This window comes from Camelina sativa, chromosome 12 (assembly GCF_030686135.1).
Source record: "Camelina sativa cultivar CO46 ecotype springtype chromosome 12, ASM3068613v1".
Lineage (NCBI taxonomy): Eukaryota > Viridiplantae > Streptophyta > Magnoliopsida > Brassicales > Brassicaceae > Camelina > Camelina sativa.
Window position 1 is genome coordinate 5,243,646 of NC_141891.1, and position 15,633 is coordinate 5,259,278.

Sequence of the window (15,633 nt, forward strand, 5' to 3'; positions counted from 1 at the left end):
ATATAGATATTTGATATTGATATTGATGTTAATTTTTGATTCCCAGGACCCAGATCATGTTAGTGTAATATCAAGTAATCAATAAAAAGTGTGTATATTAAAATTTAAATATCACATGGATTGAATCCATATGAAGATTTGACCATATATATTAGAAATTAGTAAATTCGAAATTATAATTATTTATAATTAAAACTTAATAGTAGTAATATTTTATTAAGCAATTCAGTTTTTGGGTGCTTTTGTGAGAAACTTTATAAATATAGATTTGTGATAAAGGAAAATAATCCTTATATATAGTTTAGACTTATCGGACACAATTGATTAGAGACGGATCGAGATTTGAGTATATATAATGAACATGGAACGATGGGTATATGAATTGATGAGTTGTCCACCGTTGGTTACGTGCATGCATTCAATGACTCGGTGCCAACATTCCGGTGATGGCGAAATTAATTATTATCTTGATTTGATTTGTATATGTTTCCATTAATTATGCAAGATTTTAAGCTCACAACTCACAAGTCACAAGACTATTATGTTTTCTTGATTAATATTGAGCTTAGTGGATACTCTAGTCAATTAGTCAAATTCTTGATAACCAAATCAATCATTTTTTTTTAATTGTACCCGATTAAGCACTACAAAACTGGTCCTACAACATTCTAAAATACAAAATTTGATGAATGACGAACCATTCCAAACAAATATTTTCAACTTCGAAATAAATAGAATATGTTTCGGCCGGAAAAATACACATCAGCCCTACTTTGTACGTAGCTATTTTTCTCGATATTGATTTAAAAAAAAAAAAAGATGACGGCGTCTAGAATCACCGTCCTTGCCGTTTTATTGAAAATGTAAGCATGCATGGCGTCTGATCGCACCGACGTTGCCGACGGAACTTGATTTGACTCGTTCCGCCTTGGCTTCCTTTTCGTAAAACTTTAATAGTAATTGTTAATTAATTTGCAGATTCTTTTGACCTTTTAACACTAATATATGAGGAATATGTTCTCTCATAGGTATTATACTATATATTATTCCTCATATGTTGATGTAAGGTGAATCTAGAAGTATAGTAATATGGACGAATGTAGTCATCGTATAATGTATATTCAATTTTAAAACTCACATCTACAAGGTATGTTCTACGTTGCTATACGCCTATACAGGAAATTATACACCACGAGTATGAAATGTAAATATCCAAACAACAGATCTCAATGTTGATGACTACATTAAAAAAAATCAGAGAAATTAATATAAGAACTTTACGCTTTGTTGTTCAACGAGTAAAAAAACAAAATTATGCTTTGTTACTCATAAGTTAGGTTTAGGTATTTTCATTAGGTCAAATTTTTTTTTTGGATTTTAATTAATTCTAGATAATATAACCATGAAGAAAGAGTTCAAAAACTTAAACATGTTTGAACTTACATAGAGATATTAAATCTTACAAACTGCAGTCGTCATATTATATCATGGATAACGTCGAGTTAATTAGTAGAAGAAGAAAAATTACTACTACTTCAAACCGAATTTAAAATCATAATGATATTTAGTTATCAACTATACATTATCTTATACTACTTATTTATTATCCCGTGAGTCTTAATGATGTAGGCAGAATTTAAACAATTAGTAGCGTCAGAGAGTAATGACGGCCTCTTTACTTGTTCAAGCTTTTCCACCACATCGTATTTTCAACATGAAAGTGTTGTTTAACTTCAGTAGACTTAATTTAACAACTAATTTAAACTGCATTATGATCTATATATATAACTACCTAGTTTTGATAATATTCTAACGGAGTAACGAAACTGCAAACAAACTAATGCTCTAAGTTAAATTGTTAAACAACTAATGCTTTAACTTAAAGCATTAGTTTGTTTGCAGTTTTTCTTTTAATCAGTTCTGAGAAGGAAAAACTGTATCAACTAATGAATAGGTAAATATCGAATTAGCTAATATATGAATACAGCGAGAATCAAATTCATACGCCACTATTTAAATTCATCACAATTTAAATTATTTTCTGAAGTTTTCATTTTTTAGAGAATATATGAAAGTCAATATTTTTTTTGCGGTCGTCAAAACTCCATAACCATTTTTTCCCGATAGCGTGCAATATAGGGATATTTAGGAAACTATGGTCTAAAATGGTCTTAAATTTTAACATTTGATCATGTCAAGCTAAAGGTCCACTGACATTTGCGCCACGAACAGAAAGTGTGCGAATAAACCATAAAAAATGACACACAAAAAAAAAAAAAGAATTAGAAGAACGAAATATATAACTTGGAATGAAAGTTTATGGGGTAGTTTGACATTGATGTAACACTCCCCATACTAATTAAACGTTTTTCTTTTCAGAACTGAGAATGTATATATATATTTTCGTGAAATAATTTAACATGACTCGCAATAACTCAAGCAGCAATCAGAACATAATTTTTGTTTCTTCAATTCAAAATGCTGTCCTCATGCTTTTTTTATTTATTTACAAAGTTGTTATATATTTATATATAGTAGACTAACTTCTTTTTCCAGTTAAAAAGGCAGTAGACAATGTACAAGACTATTCAAATATAATCATTATTTAGAAACGGAAAGCGTGTTTTATACATTAACGACTGTGTAAAAAGGCAAGATTCTTTTGGTATTTTAGTAATATATTCTTAAAAACTGACTAGAATTTTTGTTTCTATGTTTTTGATTATTTTTAACTTTTTAATGAAAGTATTATCTGAATATATTTTTTTTTTTTGCTAAGAAATTATCTGAATATTTTACTTAGTTTCTTATTTAGAAGGGTGTATTGTACAAAAAAGCATACACGTTTTGATGGATTGTCTATATAAACATTACTTTGCAGTGTTTTTCTATTGTTCTTATTTAGTTATTCGAAATCTAAAACTTACGTGTGTGTGGGATATACTATATTGTTACGGACATGTACGTGAATACGTTCTTCTAAACCTAAACGTGGCTTTGAGATTTACTAAGCAATTAATAACAAAAGATAACAAAAGATATTGAAAAAAAAAAACAAGTCAATGTTGGGTTCCCATGCGGCGCGGGTAACCGTTAGCAAAAGTCTTGTTTTATACTATCAACAACAAGAGAAATCAAAACTATCGAACCAATACCAAAATGTCAATAGGAAGGAAGCAAAAGCACACATTGAGCTATAAGCGATTGTTGCCTCAAAGCTTAGAATGCAATATGGGAAGGAAGCAAAAGGAGCTTTCACTTACAAGTTACAAGTGTCGTAGTGGTGAGATATGTTATTAGCTAGCTATATGTATTCTTACGCGGGAGCAAGTACGTTGTGTGACTCTAAGCTGAATGTTGTTATTTTTTTAATATAAGGAAGATTATAGACCAAGAGTTTAAAATTTGCGCATTTTATTATTTTTTAATAATTATTTTACTAAATGTTTGAATTTTTTTCCTTCATAAACATTAGACTTGAATCATACAACAACTTCATATTTTAGAAACTTTCAAAAATTGTTTAACTAAAAATAAACAAATAAATTGTCTTCTAAAAGATACCTGTCAGTTGTCAATCAAAAAAAAAAATTGCCTTCTAAAAGAGTTAATGTAATTAATTATAACTAGATTATATCGCGGATCAACATTTTCTCCAAAATTATAATATAATAATAAAAATTATTGTTATAGTTGTTTTTAAAAAAATATTTTGTTTGAGACAATATTTACTTTTAATATTGCAATTGTTTAGTAAATCTACATATATATTTTTTAATACTAATTATTTTAGAATATCAGAGTATTTTAATTGTGAAAAATAAAATTTATTAATCACATAAATTTAGTTTTACCAATCCACCGATGTGGAACATTAAAAACACACTTTTCATCATATATTAAGTAATATATCTTTATTTAAAAAAAATTAAAATCACAACATATGCTGAAAAAATCTACATATTTATTTATCATATGTATTTTATGATAATTTAAAACAATTTGTAAATGAAATAAAAGAAAGATGATAAAAAAATCATAATATAAAATCTTAGCCAAATCTTAAAAATATAGTTATTAAAAAAATAATCTGGATACTTAGATATAAAATCTTACTTTTTAAAATTCTGATTAGTTTACAATTTTTTAAAATTAATTAATAATTTTATCCATAATTTTTTTGAAAGATAAAATATTATTTTTGAAAACTAATAATTATTTTAAAATTTTTGCTAGTCTTATATTTAAATTATATATTTATCCTTACAAGAAAAATTAAACATTTGTCTTTAAAACTAATGGTATAACAATGTAATTTTAAACTTTATAAAGTTAGTTTTATATTGGTATTTTCTAATTAATATTGTAGGATTTATTAATAATTTAGTGGATTTAAATATTGAAATAAGATTATATCAACAGAAATTGTTATGTAACTTGTTTTAAAATTTAAAGGCAAAAGTTTATTTTTTTCGGTAAAGATAAAAATGTAAGATTATATATCAACAGAAATAGGAAATAAAGGAATATAAAAAGCTTTCCGTTTTTATATTTTTTTTCTAACAAAAAAAGTTATTTGAATTTTAAATAGTTTTTTAACGAGGAGTGACGAGTCAAAGCTGCATTCTATACTTCCAGGAAGTTTCCTAAAGCACTCTTTTCTCTCTCTTTCTCCTTCGTTCTCTTCTCTTTATTGTTTAGTTTGTTTTTTTTTTCCCGAGAAAGTGACGGGAAAATAATCCGGAAGAGAGAGTGAGTATTCTTCCATCAAACTACAAAACCGAGAGAGCTGAGTAATCTTCCTGAAACTTTCCTTCCGCCGAGAATTTGAGGTATTTTTTTTTTTTTTTTTAAATAATAATTTTGGTTTTTTTGGATTCAACAGTAACCATAGAGAAAACTTTTTTTGGTTGTTTCTTCTGTAGAATATATATATACTATTTGTTTTCTGGAATCGCCAGAGATTTATGTTTTTTTATTTTCTTCTCTTTCTTCGCCTTTTTGCTTCTGCTACTTTGTGTTTGTTTATTCGAATCTCCGGCACGATTCACGATGTTTAGTTACCCTACACGATTGTTGTTGTTGGAGTTGGACCACTCACTATAGCAAAAAACTATTTGTTTTTACTGAGCTTGTTTCTTCTTCTTCTTCGCTTTGAATTTTGAAATTTCCTCGCACGATTTGGAGTGATTCTGCTTTTTCTGGGAATCGGAATACCAAAGATTGTGGTTGTTGCTGCGTTTTGGAACAGTGTAATGTGAGAGTTGTTAAAGCTAGCTGTAATCTCGTGTATCGTCTTTGGATTGATTTGGTTTTTGGATTGAGATTTGGGAATTTTTTGTGTGTGTTTATGTTGAAGGAGATAATAATGCGGAAAAAGCTATATTGTGTTTTACTAATTTGGGTGTGTGTTTTTTTTGGACTTTTTTTTTTGCGTTGTTTAGCTTAAAGAAGAGAGTGTGTAACGTGTTGTTTTCAATCAACAGTGACTCTAGGCTAGGGTTGTGCTATCTCTCCTGCGACAGCCATGAGTGGACAATTTAGTAACTCTCCAGACAAGGACGTGGAGGCTGGTACCAGCACCTTTAATAATGACTATGAAGATAGTCCGTTTGATATTGCTAGCACTAAGAATGCTCCTGTGGAGCGACTACGCCGTTGGAGGGTAATTTTGCTCTACTTCCACTTTTGATTTGTTTAATTGCATTTGCATTTCGTTTCTTTCTTCCACAGAGTTTAGGTTAGACTTTCTTTGTTTTGTTGTCTTAACAATTCGAAAACAATTTTTTAATGGGTTTTGTAGCAAGCTGCGCTTGTACTTAATGCTTCTCGTCGATTTCGATATACTCTGGACTTGAAAAGGGAAGAAGATAAGAAACAGATGCTGAGGAAGATGAGAGCGCATGCCCAAGCAATAAGAGTACATCAGCTTTGCTACTAAATTTTTCTTAATTTAATGTTGGAGTGGTGTCTAATACTCTAATTATTGCTGTTTGTATCCTTAGGCTGCACATCTTTTTAAAGCAGCTGCAAGCCGAGTAACTGGTAAGTTCTTTCAGTTTCTTTTTCTTTCCGTTAATTATTTGTTTGTTTTCCCCATCCCATTTCGTGCAGCATGTATTTGTTCTCTTGCAGTGTTGTAGGGGTTGAGTGATTGCCATTTTAATACCTTATGTTTAGTTGTTCTGTCACAAGTTCTGTCAAGGGAATGTTGGGATGATCTTTGTTTTGCTGACTCATGTTTTTCAAAATGTGATTGATCTTCATTGCAAATGGGTTGAGTCGATTATCTTCTATATGTAGCATGAACAGTATAAGAACTGTAGTTTTGCGACATGTTTTCTTGGACATAGACATCATTGTAGAAATTATTGATGGTTCCAAGTTTTTGATTCATTTACATCAGTTGATTGGGTTATTACTTTTTTCTGTAAGGAAATTTTGTTTCTGATTTTTTTTTCTTCTGATTAATATGCTGTAGTTGACTGAGGTTTATCTCTTTTTAGGAATTACAAGTCCACCTCCGACTTCTGGTGGTGGTGATTTTGGTATTGGACAGGAGCAGATTGTATCGATTTCAAGAGATCAAAATATAGGATCGCTTCAAGAACTTGGAGGGGTATGTCTTTGCTTTTGCTGATCTTTTACTTTTCTCTGCGGGCAATTATTTCTAAGCTACGAAACTCATGTATGTTTATTTGTGCTCTCTTTTCTTCCATTAGGTCAAAGGGTTGTCTGACTTGTTAAAAACCAACTTGGAGAAGGGTATAAATGGGGATGATGATGACATACTGAAAAGGAAATCTGCTTTTGGATCAAACACATACCCTCAGAAGAAAGGGAGGAGTTTCTGGGTATTAATACTTTTAAATCTTTTGTTTTGAGCAGCTTCCATAACTGTGAGATTTTGCCGCTTCAGTCTGTGAAGCTATCCAATCAACTAATATCTTGATTTATTTATTTATTTTCCCTCATGTTCGACAGAGGTTTGTATGGGAAGCTTCTCAGGATCTTACGTTGATCATACTGATTGTAGCAGCAGCTGCTTCTTTGGCATTGGGAATAAAGACCGAGGTATTCAGTTTAGGAATTGATACATTATATTTGGCTCAGCGCATACCTTGGAAATTTGAAGTCCTTTTCTATGTGACATAGTTTTAGAACAATTGACTGAGAATTATTAACAAAAATAGTATCCAGAATTACGCCTTTCTCGTGTTTTTTTACTGTCTTCCATATCGGTGTAGCTCGATAGCACATCTGTCGACTATCTTTTACTTTGTAGTCGTACTCACTCTAAGCGTTCTTGCTCTAAGAGGGTAAAAAGTTGGTTTATCTCTATTATCCAAACTTTTGCAGTTTTCTTTATTCTTCCTGATCTTTTGGTACTTTTTGGCTGTCTACTTAGGGTATCGAAAAGGGATGGTACGATGGTATCAGTATTGCGTTTGCCGTTCTTCTTGTCATTGTGGTGACAGGTATTGATATTCCTTGCTGAATTTGATTTCACTCATACTTTTGACTGCTGGGTGTATTCCACTAATTTGTATACCTTTTCCCTTGGCAGCTACCAGTGATTACCGGCAATCTCTTCAATTCCAGAACTTAAATGAAGAGAAAAGAAATATAAGTATAGAGGTGATAGCTTGGATGATCATGCAGCTCATAGATGATACCATTTTTTGTTGGCTTAATTTTTATAAGTGCCTTATGCATATGCCCAGGTTACCCGCGGTGGAAGAAGAGTTGAGATTTCAATTTATGACATTGTGGTAGGCGATGTCATACCCCTCAATATTGGTGATCAGGCAAGTTGCATGAATTTGTCAATGCAATTTTTCTTAGCTCTTTTCCGAATTTCAGTATAGATATAATTTATATTTGATCTGCAAATAATTTCCGTAGGTACCTGCTGATGGAGTTTTAGTTGCTGGCCATTCCCTTGCAGTTGATGAGTCCAGCATGACTGGAGAGAGCAAAATTGTATGCTATACGCTCTTCCTTAGTATTTGCAACAAATATTATCTTTGCATTTCATGCTTCTGAGAAAGCTGTTTTTCGCAGGTTCAAAAAAACTCCACTAAGAATCCATTCCTAATGTCCGGCTGTAAAGTTGCAGATGGCAATGGGACAATGTTGGTAAGACTTGACGGTCACTTACGTTTACTTTTACATTTTGGAGAAAAATTGTGAGATGATTAATTGGTGAACAATGGTATCCGTCGTTGGTGAATGGTTGCAGCAAAAACATGTTTTTATTTATGGCGTCAAAACATCTGATTTGGAGTTCCTTTCAAATTTATTATTTTGTTTTTGAAACTCAGGTTACTGGGGTAGGGGTCAACACTGAATGGGGCTTACTAATGGCTAGCGTCTCAGAAGACAATGGTGGAGAAACACCATTGCAGGTGACTATCAACTTTCCTCTGTTCATATTTTGTGGTATTTGTTGCTCAATAGTTATCCGTACTTTGGTTCTTCAGGTGCGCCTGAATGGTGTTGCAACATTTATCGGGATTGTGGGGCTCACAGTTGCTGGCGTTGTATTATTTGTCCTAGTCGTTCGGTGTGTTTAAATTTCATTTTGACAACTAAGTACTGTGTGGAGTGAATGTCAGTGGTTATTGAACAACTCTTTGTTCTCTGCAGCTACTTTACCGGTCACACGAAGAATGAACAGGGAGGGCCACAGTTTGTTGGAGGGAAGACAAAATTTGATCATGTGCTAGATGATCTTGTTGAAATCTTCACTGTTGCAGTAAGTGTTTCTTTAGAAGAAGTTAGCATGGCTAATATAGCCGTCAGCTACTTATTCACATCTCTGGCCATTCTTCTCAACTTGTCTGAGTATTGTAGGTTACAATCGTTGTAGTGGCAGTGCCTGAAGGGCTTCCGTTGGCTGTTACCTTGACGTAAGTCTATTGTCTCTTCTATATACATTTTTTAATAATAGCAATTACTTTAGCTTTCAGAGTTGGAAAGGATTCAGTTATAACGTGGTCAAACTTTATAGATGTTGATGGATCTGCTGTAAATTTTTTTTGTCACTGATCTTTTTTACTTCTTACTGGCAGTCTTGCGTATTCCATGAGAAAAATGATGGCAGATAAAGCTTTGGTATGTATATTTTAAATTTTGGGTCTAAATAGTTTGCTTGAAAATGAATTCAAAATTTATTATGTGAATGTAGTTTGCGACTTAAAGACAAATTTTAACTTCAGGTGCGTAGGCTTTCTGCTTGTGAGACCATGGGATCTGCAACAACAATTTGCAGTGATAAGACTGGAACTTTGACCTTAAACGAGGTGAATCTTAATGCTAACTTTCTTCTGTATTTGCTATTGCTAACACACTACATTTAGCACAGGGTTTCCTAGTTGTGAGCTTTTGCTATTTTAAATTTTGTGCCGAACAAGCGAATCCCCTAATACTTTATCTTTTCTCAGATGACTGTTGTTGAGTGTTATGCTGGGTTCCAAAAGATGGATCCTCCGGACAGCAGCGCAAAACTGCCATCTGCTTTTACATCCATACTTGTTGAGGGAATTGCTCATAATACAACCGGCAGTGTCTTCCGATCTGAAGTAGGATTAAAATTCTTTGGAACTTTACTGATTTCCATTTTTTGTTTCTACTCAGCTGATATAATGTGATAATGTGTATGTGTCTGCTGATGACAGAGTGGTGAGATTCAGGTTTCTGGATCTCCCACAGAAAGAGCAATTCTTAATTGGGCGATAAAGGTTTGTTTTTCAGCTACACTTTCTGGTTCCAGTTTTATAGCGGTGAGGAGAACTAATCTTTTTACTTTTTATAAGCTGTGCAGTTGGGCATGGATTTCGATGCTCTCAAGTCTGGGTCTTCTGCTGTACAATTTTATCCATTCAATTCAGAGAAGAAACGGGGAGGCGTAGCAGTGAAATCAGTAACGTTCTCGAGTGTTTTCGTAGATCTTTTGCTTTATTTTTGGTTTCTCACTTATGGTTGTTTCCACTTGTTAATCAGCATCCTAACAAACTTCTAATTCTATTTCAGCCAGATTCGAGTGTCCATGTTCACTGGAAAGGTGCTGCCGAAATTGTTTTGGGTTCCTGCACACAATATATGGATGAAAATGAGAGTTTTGTAGATATGAGTGAAGATAAGGTCGGTAATTATGTCTCTCTCTTATGATATAATTTGTCTTAAAAGTTTAACTTATCATTGTGTCTTGAATCAAGACCGTTTTTCTACTGCAAGTCCAAATCAGCTTTTACTCTTATATCTACGCTATTAAACCTTTGTATCCCAAATCAGTGCCAATTTTGTAATGCGAGTCTTGATGCAAAGTACATGTTTTTTCTTCTGAATAAAGTCTTGTTCTTTCAGATGGCTGGCTTAATAGATGCTATCAATGATATGGCTGCAAGGAGTCTGCGTTGTGTTGCAATTGCCGTCAGAAAATTTGAAGTGGACAAGATTCCAACTGATGAAGAGCAACTTTCTAGATGGGTATTACCTGAGGATGATCTTGTATTGTTGGCTATCGTTGGTATTAAGGTAAGGATCCTTGTCGCGAGTTCTCCTTTCCATTTAGAATACTGTTGTGATCTGCCTTAATGTGGTTCTGCATACCAGATGGCCATTCATTGAAGTATTTTTATCTGCCAACACATTGTAGGATCCTTGTCGCCCAGGTGTCAAAAATTCAGTTTTACTATGTCAACAAGCTGGAGTCAAGGTCCGTAGAGATCTCATTTGCTTCTTTCCTTGATGGTTTCTCTTCATATATATTCTAGACTTCTCAGTTCATGGGCGTATAGGCTTCTAATTTCCATTATTGGCTGCAGGTTCGTATGGTGACTGGTGATAACATTCAGACTGCCAAAGCAATTGCATTAGAATGCGGTATATTAGCTTCAGACTCAGATGCTAGTGAGCCTAATCTGATTGAAGGAAAAGTATTTCGATCCTTTTCAGAAGAAGAAAGAGATAGGATTTGTGAAGAGATATCTGTAAGAACCTTATAATTTAGGTTTAAGATTGAAGACAGTAACTTAATGGTACCTGACATTGTTGATGAACTTGAAGGTAATGGGTAGATCATCACCCAATGACAAACTTCTTCTTGTACAATCGCTGAAGAGAAGGGGACACGTCGTGGCTGTAACTGGTGATGGAACCAATGATGCTCCTGCACTGCACGAGGTTCAATATTTTTTATGTCGATCTCGTACGTGTAACCTTTAAAAACACTGTTGATATTGAGGATCACACTTTCTGTTTTGTCCCCTGAATTTCAGGCAGATATAGGTCTTGCTATGGGTATTCAAGGCACCGAAGTTGCAAAGGAAAAGTCAGATATCATTATCTTGGATGACAACTTTGAATCCGTTGTGAAGGTTGGTATCCTTAGAAACCAAAATTTTTATAAAAAAGCATCATTTTGATACGTATCTGTTGCATATACTTTCGGAATTTTTTCCTCAGAAATTTCAAATGTTCTCCTTTGGGGGTATTTATGATATTTTTAATTATCCTGAATAGGATTCCATCTAAGTAATCTGATTCCTATAGGTTGTCCGTTGGGGTCGATCTGTGTATGCCAATATTCAAAAGTTCATCCAGTTTCAGCTCACAGTGAATGTCGCAGCTCTTGTCATCAATGTTGTGGCTGCCATATCCGCGGGTGATGTTCCTCTAACTGCAGTACAGGTTTGATATTATAAATTCAATCCACTTCTTTATAATCCGCACAAAAGTATTCACTTGTAAAAAAATATCTTCTCCCTTATCTTTGTAGCTTCTATGGGTCAATCTTATAATGGATACTCTTGGTGCTCTTGCTTTAGCCACTGAACCACCAACCGATCACTTGATGGATCGATCCCCTGTTGGCAGAAAGTACCTCTTCTTATTTGACTTGAGAAAGCATGTTAACTCTTGCATGGTGATCATAGTTTCTTTTCAATTTGTACATAATTATATTTATCTTTTGCTCTCAGAGAACCTCTCATCACAAATATCATGTGGAGAAATTTGTTTATACAAGTAAGTTATCTTCTTCTTCTTACTCTAGTTCTCTAAATATCACAATGGTTAAGCCTTCTCTAAATGTTCTGCATATCATTAGGCGATGTACCAAGTGACAGTCTTGTTAATCCTCAATTTCGAGGGAATAAGTATCCTTCATCTGAAGAGTCACAAAAACCCAGAGAAAGTAAAGAATACCGTTATCTTCAATGCGTTTGTCATCTGCCAGGTAAAAGATATTGAGTCCTGTGTATAATTAAAAAAAAAAAGCTTGGGCACAGCAGAAAGCAAACTGATGTATAAATTTGTTAGATCTTCAACGAGTTCAACGCACGGAAGCCAGATGAAATAAACATTTTCCGTGGAGTTCTCAGGAATCACCTTTTTGTGGGCATCATCTGTATCACCATTGTGCTCCAGGTACTCAATTCTTCCTCTTCTGTTCCTCCAAGTAACTTTTTTTTTTGTACATCTGAGACATAGACATACTGGTTTATTACTTGTTGTTTACTGTTTAATAGGTAGTCATTGTCGAGTTCCTTGGAACATTTGCCTCAACGACTAAGCTTGATTGGGAGATGTGGCTCGTCTCGGTTGGAATCGGTTCCGTCAGGTTTGTTTGTTAACTTTGTCATCAAAGAATTTTGATTAGGTGAATAGTAGATGTTTTTTTTCATAAACTTACCAGGTAGATTTTGTTTTATGTTATCATAACCAGTTGGCCTTTGGCGGTAATCGGAAAATTGATACCGGTTCCAGAAACTCCAGTCAGCCAATACTTTAGAATAAACCGGTGGAGAAGGAACTCATCAGGTAGTTAGTTACCTTTTCCTTCGCTATAGACAAGCCATTAAACGCATCTAAAGCTTTTTTCTGTTAAATTTCAGGTTAATAATTAGTTTGAAAAGAGAAAGCGGTTAAATACCTAAGGTGGCTTAGTGGTATCCAACTTGTGAATACTTTTACTCTCTTTGTCTCTCAGAATTTTCGCAAACGGCTTCTTCGTTTTAAAATCAAAAAAATGAAATATATACCTATTTTTGATTAGTTGTTGTTAATCCTGTTACCTTATCCTTAAATGCCCAAAGTCTCTACACAAGGAGGCTTCATTTTATACTTACTGTAGAGAGAATAAGGCTGTTAAAAATTCACATAAATGCATGCATATATACATATATGTTACAAGTAACTATTTGGAGACTAGAGTTTCAAAGTTTGAGATTCTGATGTAACAAACAATGGAAGTGGTGCATTGGCTTCTCCACAAGAGCATATCTTCCTTTGTCATAGGCCTGAGATTCGAGACCCCTTTGAACATTCTCACACAACACAACATCTTCCATCTGATACACCAAACGTACACGTTCCATTAACTCAAGTCTATTTACACATTCCATAAACTATTTCTCGGCATAATGAAGAGTCATTCATTCTCGTACCTGAACTTTATCGCTTTCTTCCAAACTTCTCTTGATAAAAGCTTCATCATCCTTAAAGCCAAAAGAGGATTTTAAAGATTGCATTACAGGCCTGAGATATGTAGGTTTATTGTGTCTGCTGAATTACCTTTAAAGAAGGATCAAGAAAATAGTCGAAGATGACTTTGCATCTCCTTGGTCCTAATGGTACCACTAGATTCGTGTCCATCCAAGGTCCATACCTTAAAAAAGATAATCCTTGGGAGTGAGTTAAGTCATTGGAAGTTAAAACATAATCCATGGGAGTGAGTAAAGTCATTGGAAGATGAGCTAAGCAATGGAGTTGATGCATTTTACCTATTTATCATGAAATTTGGGTAGACAAAAGCATATAGAGCTTGAGATCCAAGCCTATCAAAACCATCTTCGCCAGCCTTGGAACCACCTCCACATTCTTGGATACTAACCTTTTCGAATATCTGATCTTAAAACAGTAAGTCCATCACAAGCCAACAAACTAGAGAATATAATCAAGCGTTGGAAGTCTGAGCCTGAAAGTAGCTCGTATTCAGCAAAATGGATATACCGTTGTAGAATAGGTTTCGAGATTGAGGCCTGACATCAAACCTTTATGTGCATATGGTACATGATAACCACCATCTAAGTAGTTATCACAGAAAACCTGAAAAAGGTTTTCAGTGATCCATCATCAGTTTTTGTAGTTCTGTTGTTTAAAAGAGTATATAGTCAGAACAAGATTTCACCTTCCAATTACATTCCATGGTGTATTCACGTCTGCATATGAAACTAAGTGGGGAATCAACTCCACCTTCGCTCAACCTCCCCACAGAAGTCCCAAGCCATTCTGATGCCACTAATGCATCATCACTCTCATCTTCTCCTTTCCTCGATGTGGCTTGAGTTACCTTGAGGAGAACAAAAGGTCCCCAGACAGCCACTCTTAGAGGTTTAAGTCCCATTTCCTATTTCCTCAAACAGTCAAGTACAAAAGTTCAAACTCATCCGTCTTTTAACAAAAAGTGAGAGAGACCACAATGCTTATATCTAAACAACATGCCATACATTTAAAGCAAAGTTCTCTATCCCATTCATTCTAGTAGCTTTGACAAGCGATCCACTCAAGCTATACGTCCATCCCTGAGACAAAGAATGACATAATATGACTCATAAAAACGTATCCACTCACCTCGTAATTATATAGGGTAACGGCTTCAAGCCTATAGAGGAGAGCTTACATGATAAGGGCAGACAAAACAAGACTTTTTCCCATTTCCAGACGCCAAAATAGAAGCATGGTGAGAACATACATTATGGAAAGCATGAATCTTTCCATTATCATCTCTACACACAACATATTCTACATCCCCAAGCCTGCACCAAGTCATACATATTGAACAAGACTGACATAGAACAATCTGAATTTTGTATATGGTTTTCTTTACTTACCTCCCAGTGAAGAAGTCACGACTCTCCTTAATCTGATCAGAGTATCCTGACATATGCAATGGCAAAGTAAGAAACTTTACAGAAACAGTTAACTAACTAAGTAAAGTGTGAATTTTTTTACTAACCTACGGCTTGCCATCCTCCATAGAAGACCCGATCGAGCTCGAAACTGTAGAACTGAGGATCAGTGTACCACGAGCTCGGCGGAGTAGATGCTCTCTCCAACGGAATCTTCGGATCGAACTCCATCACGAGCTTATTGATATCTGAAACGGCGAAGACTCTGCTCGGACTGAGAAATCTTCTTCGACTAAATTGAGAGACTGAAACGCCAAATTCACCATGAGAATTGAAATATCCTCTGGTGGATTTTTGCGTCGGAGTTAGATATTCCGTCATAGTCGCCGTTGACCTGATCATCATCATCGTCGTCATCTCCGACGGTTCTTTTTTAATTCCGGTGATCGTCTAAACTAACCGGAGCTTTGCTTCGGAATCATTTTTACAAGTGGCAAAGTATTTTTCAACAATTCTATTTTGATCCCCACAAATTTCGATTTGTTAATTTTTGGACTCTGATTATGAAACAAATAAAAGATCTCCAATTCCACTCTACTTTAGAGTCAAATCTCTATATATAGAGCAAATCTATTCTCACCTCTATTTTTTTACACTAACTTTATTTTAGAGTTGAAAATAGAGTAATACATTGGAGGAAAACAATGCTATATTTTTA

The 15,633-nt window shown here is 34.2% G+C and overlaps 2 protein-coding genes across 25 annotated transcripts; one reads left to right on the forward strand and one right to left on the reverse strand.

Moving 5' to 3' along the window:
• Nucleotides 1-4,477: 4,477 nt before the first annotated feature.
• On the forward strand, nt 4,478-13,059 carry LOC109124590 (calcium-transporting ATPase 10, plasma membrane-type). Of its 24 annotated transcripts, none has more exons than XM_010449496.3 (35): nt 4,478-4,832; nt 5,487-5,665; nt 5,804-5,920; nt 6,006-6,045; nt 6,507-6,619; nt 6,723-6,854; nt 6,985-7,074; nt 7,409-7,478; nt 7,568-7,638; nt 7,725-7,808; nt 7,906-7,983; nt 8,065-8,139; nt 8,325-8,408; nt 8,484-8,566; nt 8,650-8,758; nt 8,857-8,912; nt 9,075-9,117; nt 9,222-9,305; nt 9,447-9,584; nt 9,681-9,743; nt 9,827-9,925; nt 10,036-10,146; nt 10,369-10,539; nt 10,661-10,720; nt 10,830-10,994; nt 11,071-11,187; nt 11,283-11,381; nt 11,557-11,694; nt 11,783-11,883; nt 11,985-12,030; nt 12,113-12,241; nt 12,325-12,432; nt 12,534-12,625; nt 12,731-12,825; nt 12,900-13,059. In XM_010449496.3, exons 2-35 carry the CDS (start codon nt 5,528-5,530, stop codon nt 12,902-12,904), a joined length of 3,204 nt encoding a protein of 1,067 aa, XP_010447798.2. In that variant the 5' UTR covers nt 4,478-4,832; nt 5,487-5,527; the 3' UTR covers nt 12,905-13,059. The 24 variants fall into 24 exon arrangements, 17 of the variants coding, with proteins under 17 accessions (XP_010447798.2, XP_010447795.2, XP_087335189.1 ...); XR_015574908.1 differs by having other exon boundaries at nt 4,579-4,832; nt 9,827-9,946; nt 10,618-10,720; XR_015574909.1 differs by having other exon boundaries at nt 4,579-4,832; nt 10,618-10,720.
• Nucleotides 13,060-13,104: 45 nt separating this feature from the next.
• On the reverse strand, nt 13,105-15,506 carry LOC104730332 (choline monooxygenase, chloroplastic). The gene is made up of 10 exons (XM_010449492.3): nt 15,023-15,506; nt 14,898-14,943; nt 14,687-14,822; nt 14,514-14,588; nt 14,195-14,413; nt 14,017-14,112; nt 13,788-13,909; nt 13,579-13,672; nt 13,452-13,502; nt 13,105-13,355 (listed from the first exon to the last, which is right to left on the reverse strand). Exons 1-10 carry the CDS (start codon nt 15,330-15,332, stop codon nt 13,221-13,223), a joined length of 1,284 nt encoding a protein of 427 aa, XP_010447794.1. The 5' UTR covers nt 15,333-15,506; the 3' UTR covers nt 13,105-13,220.
• Nucleotides 15,507-15,633: the final 127 nt, after the last annotated feature.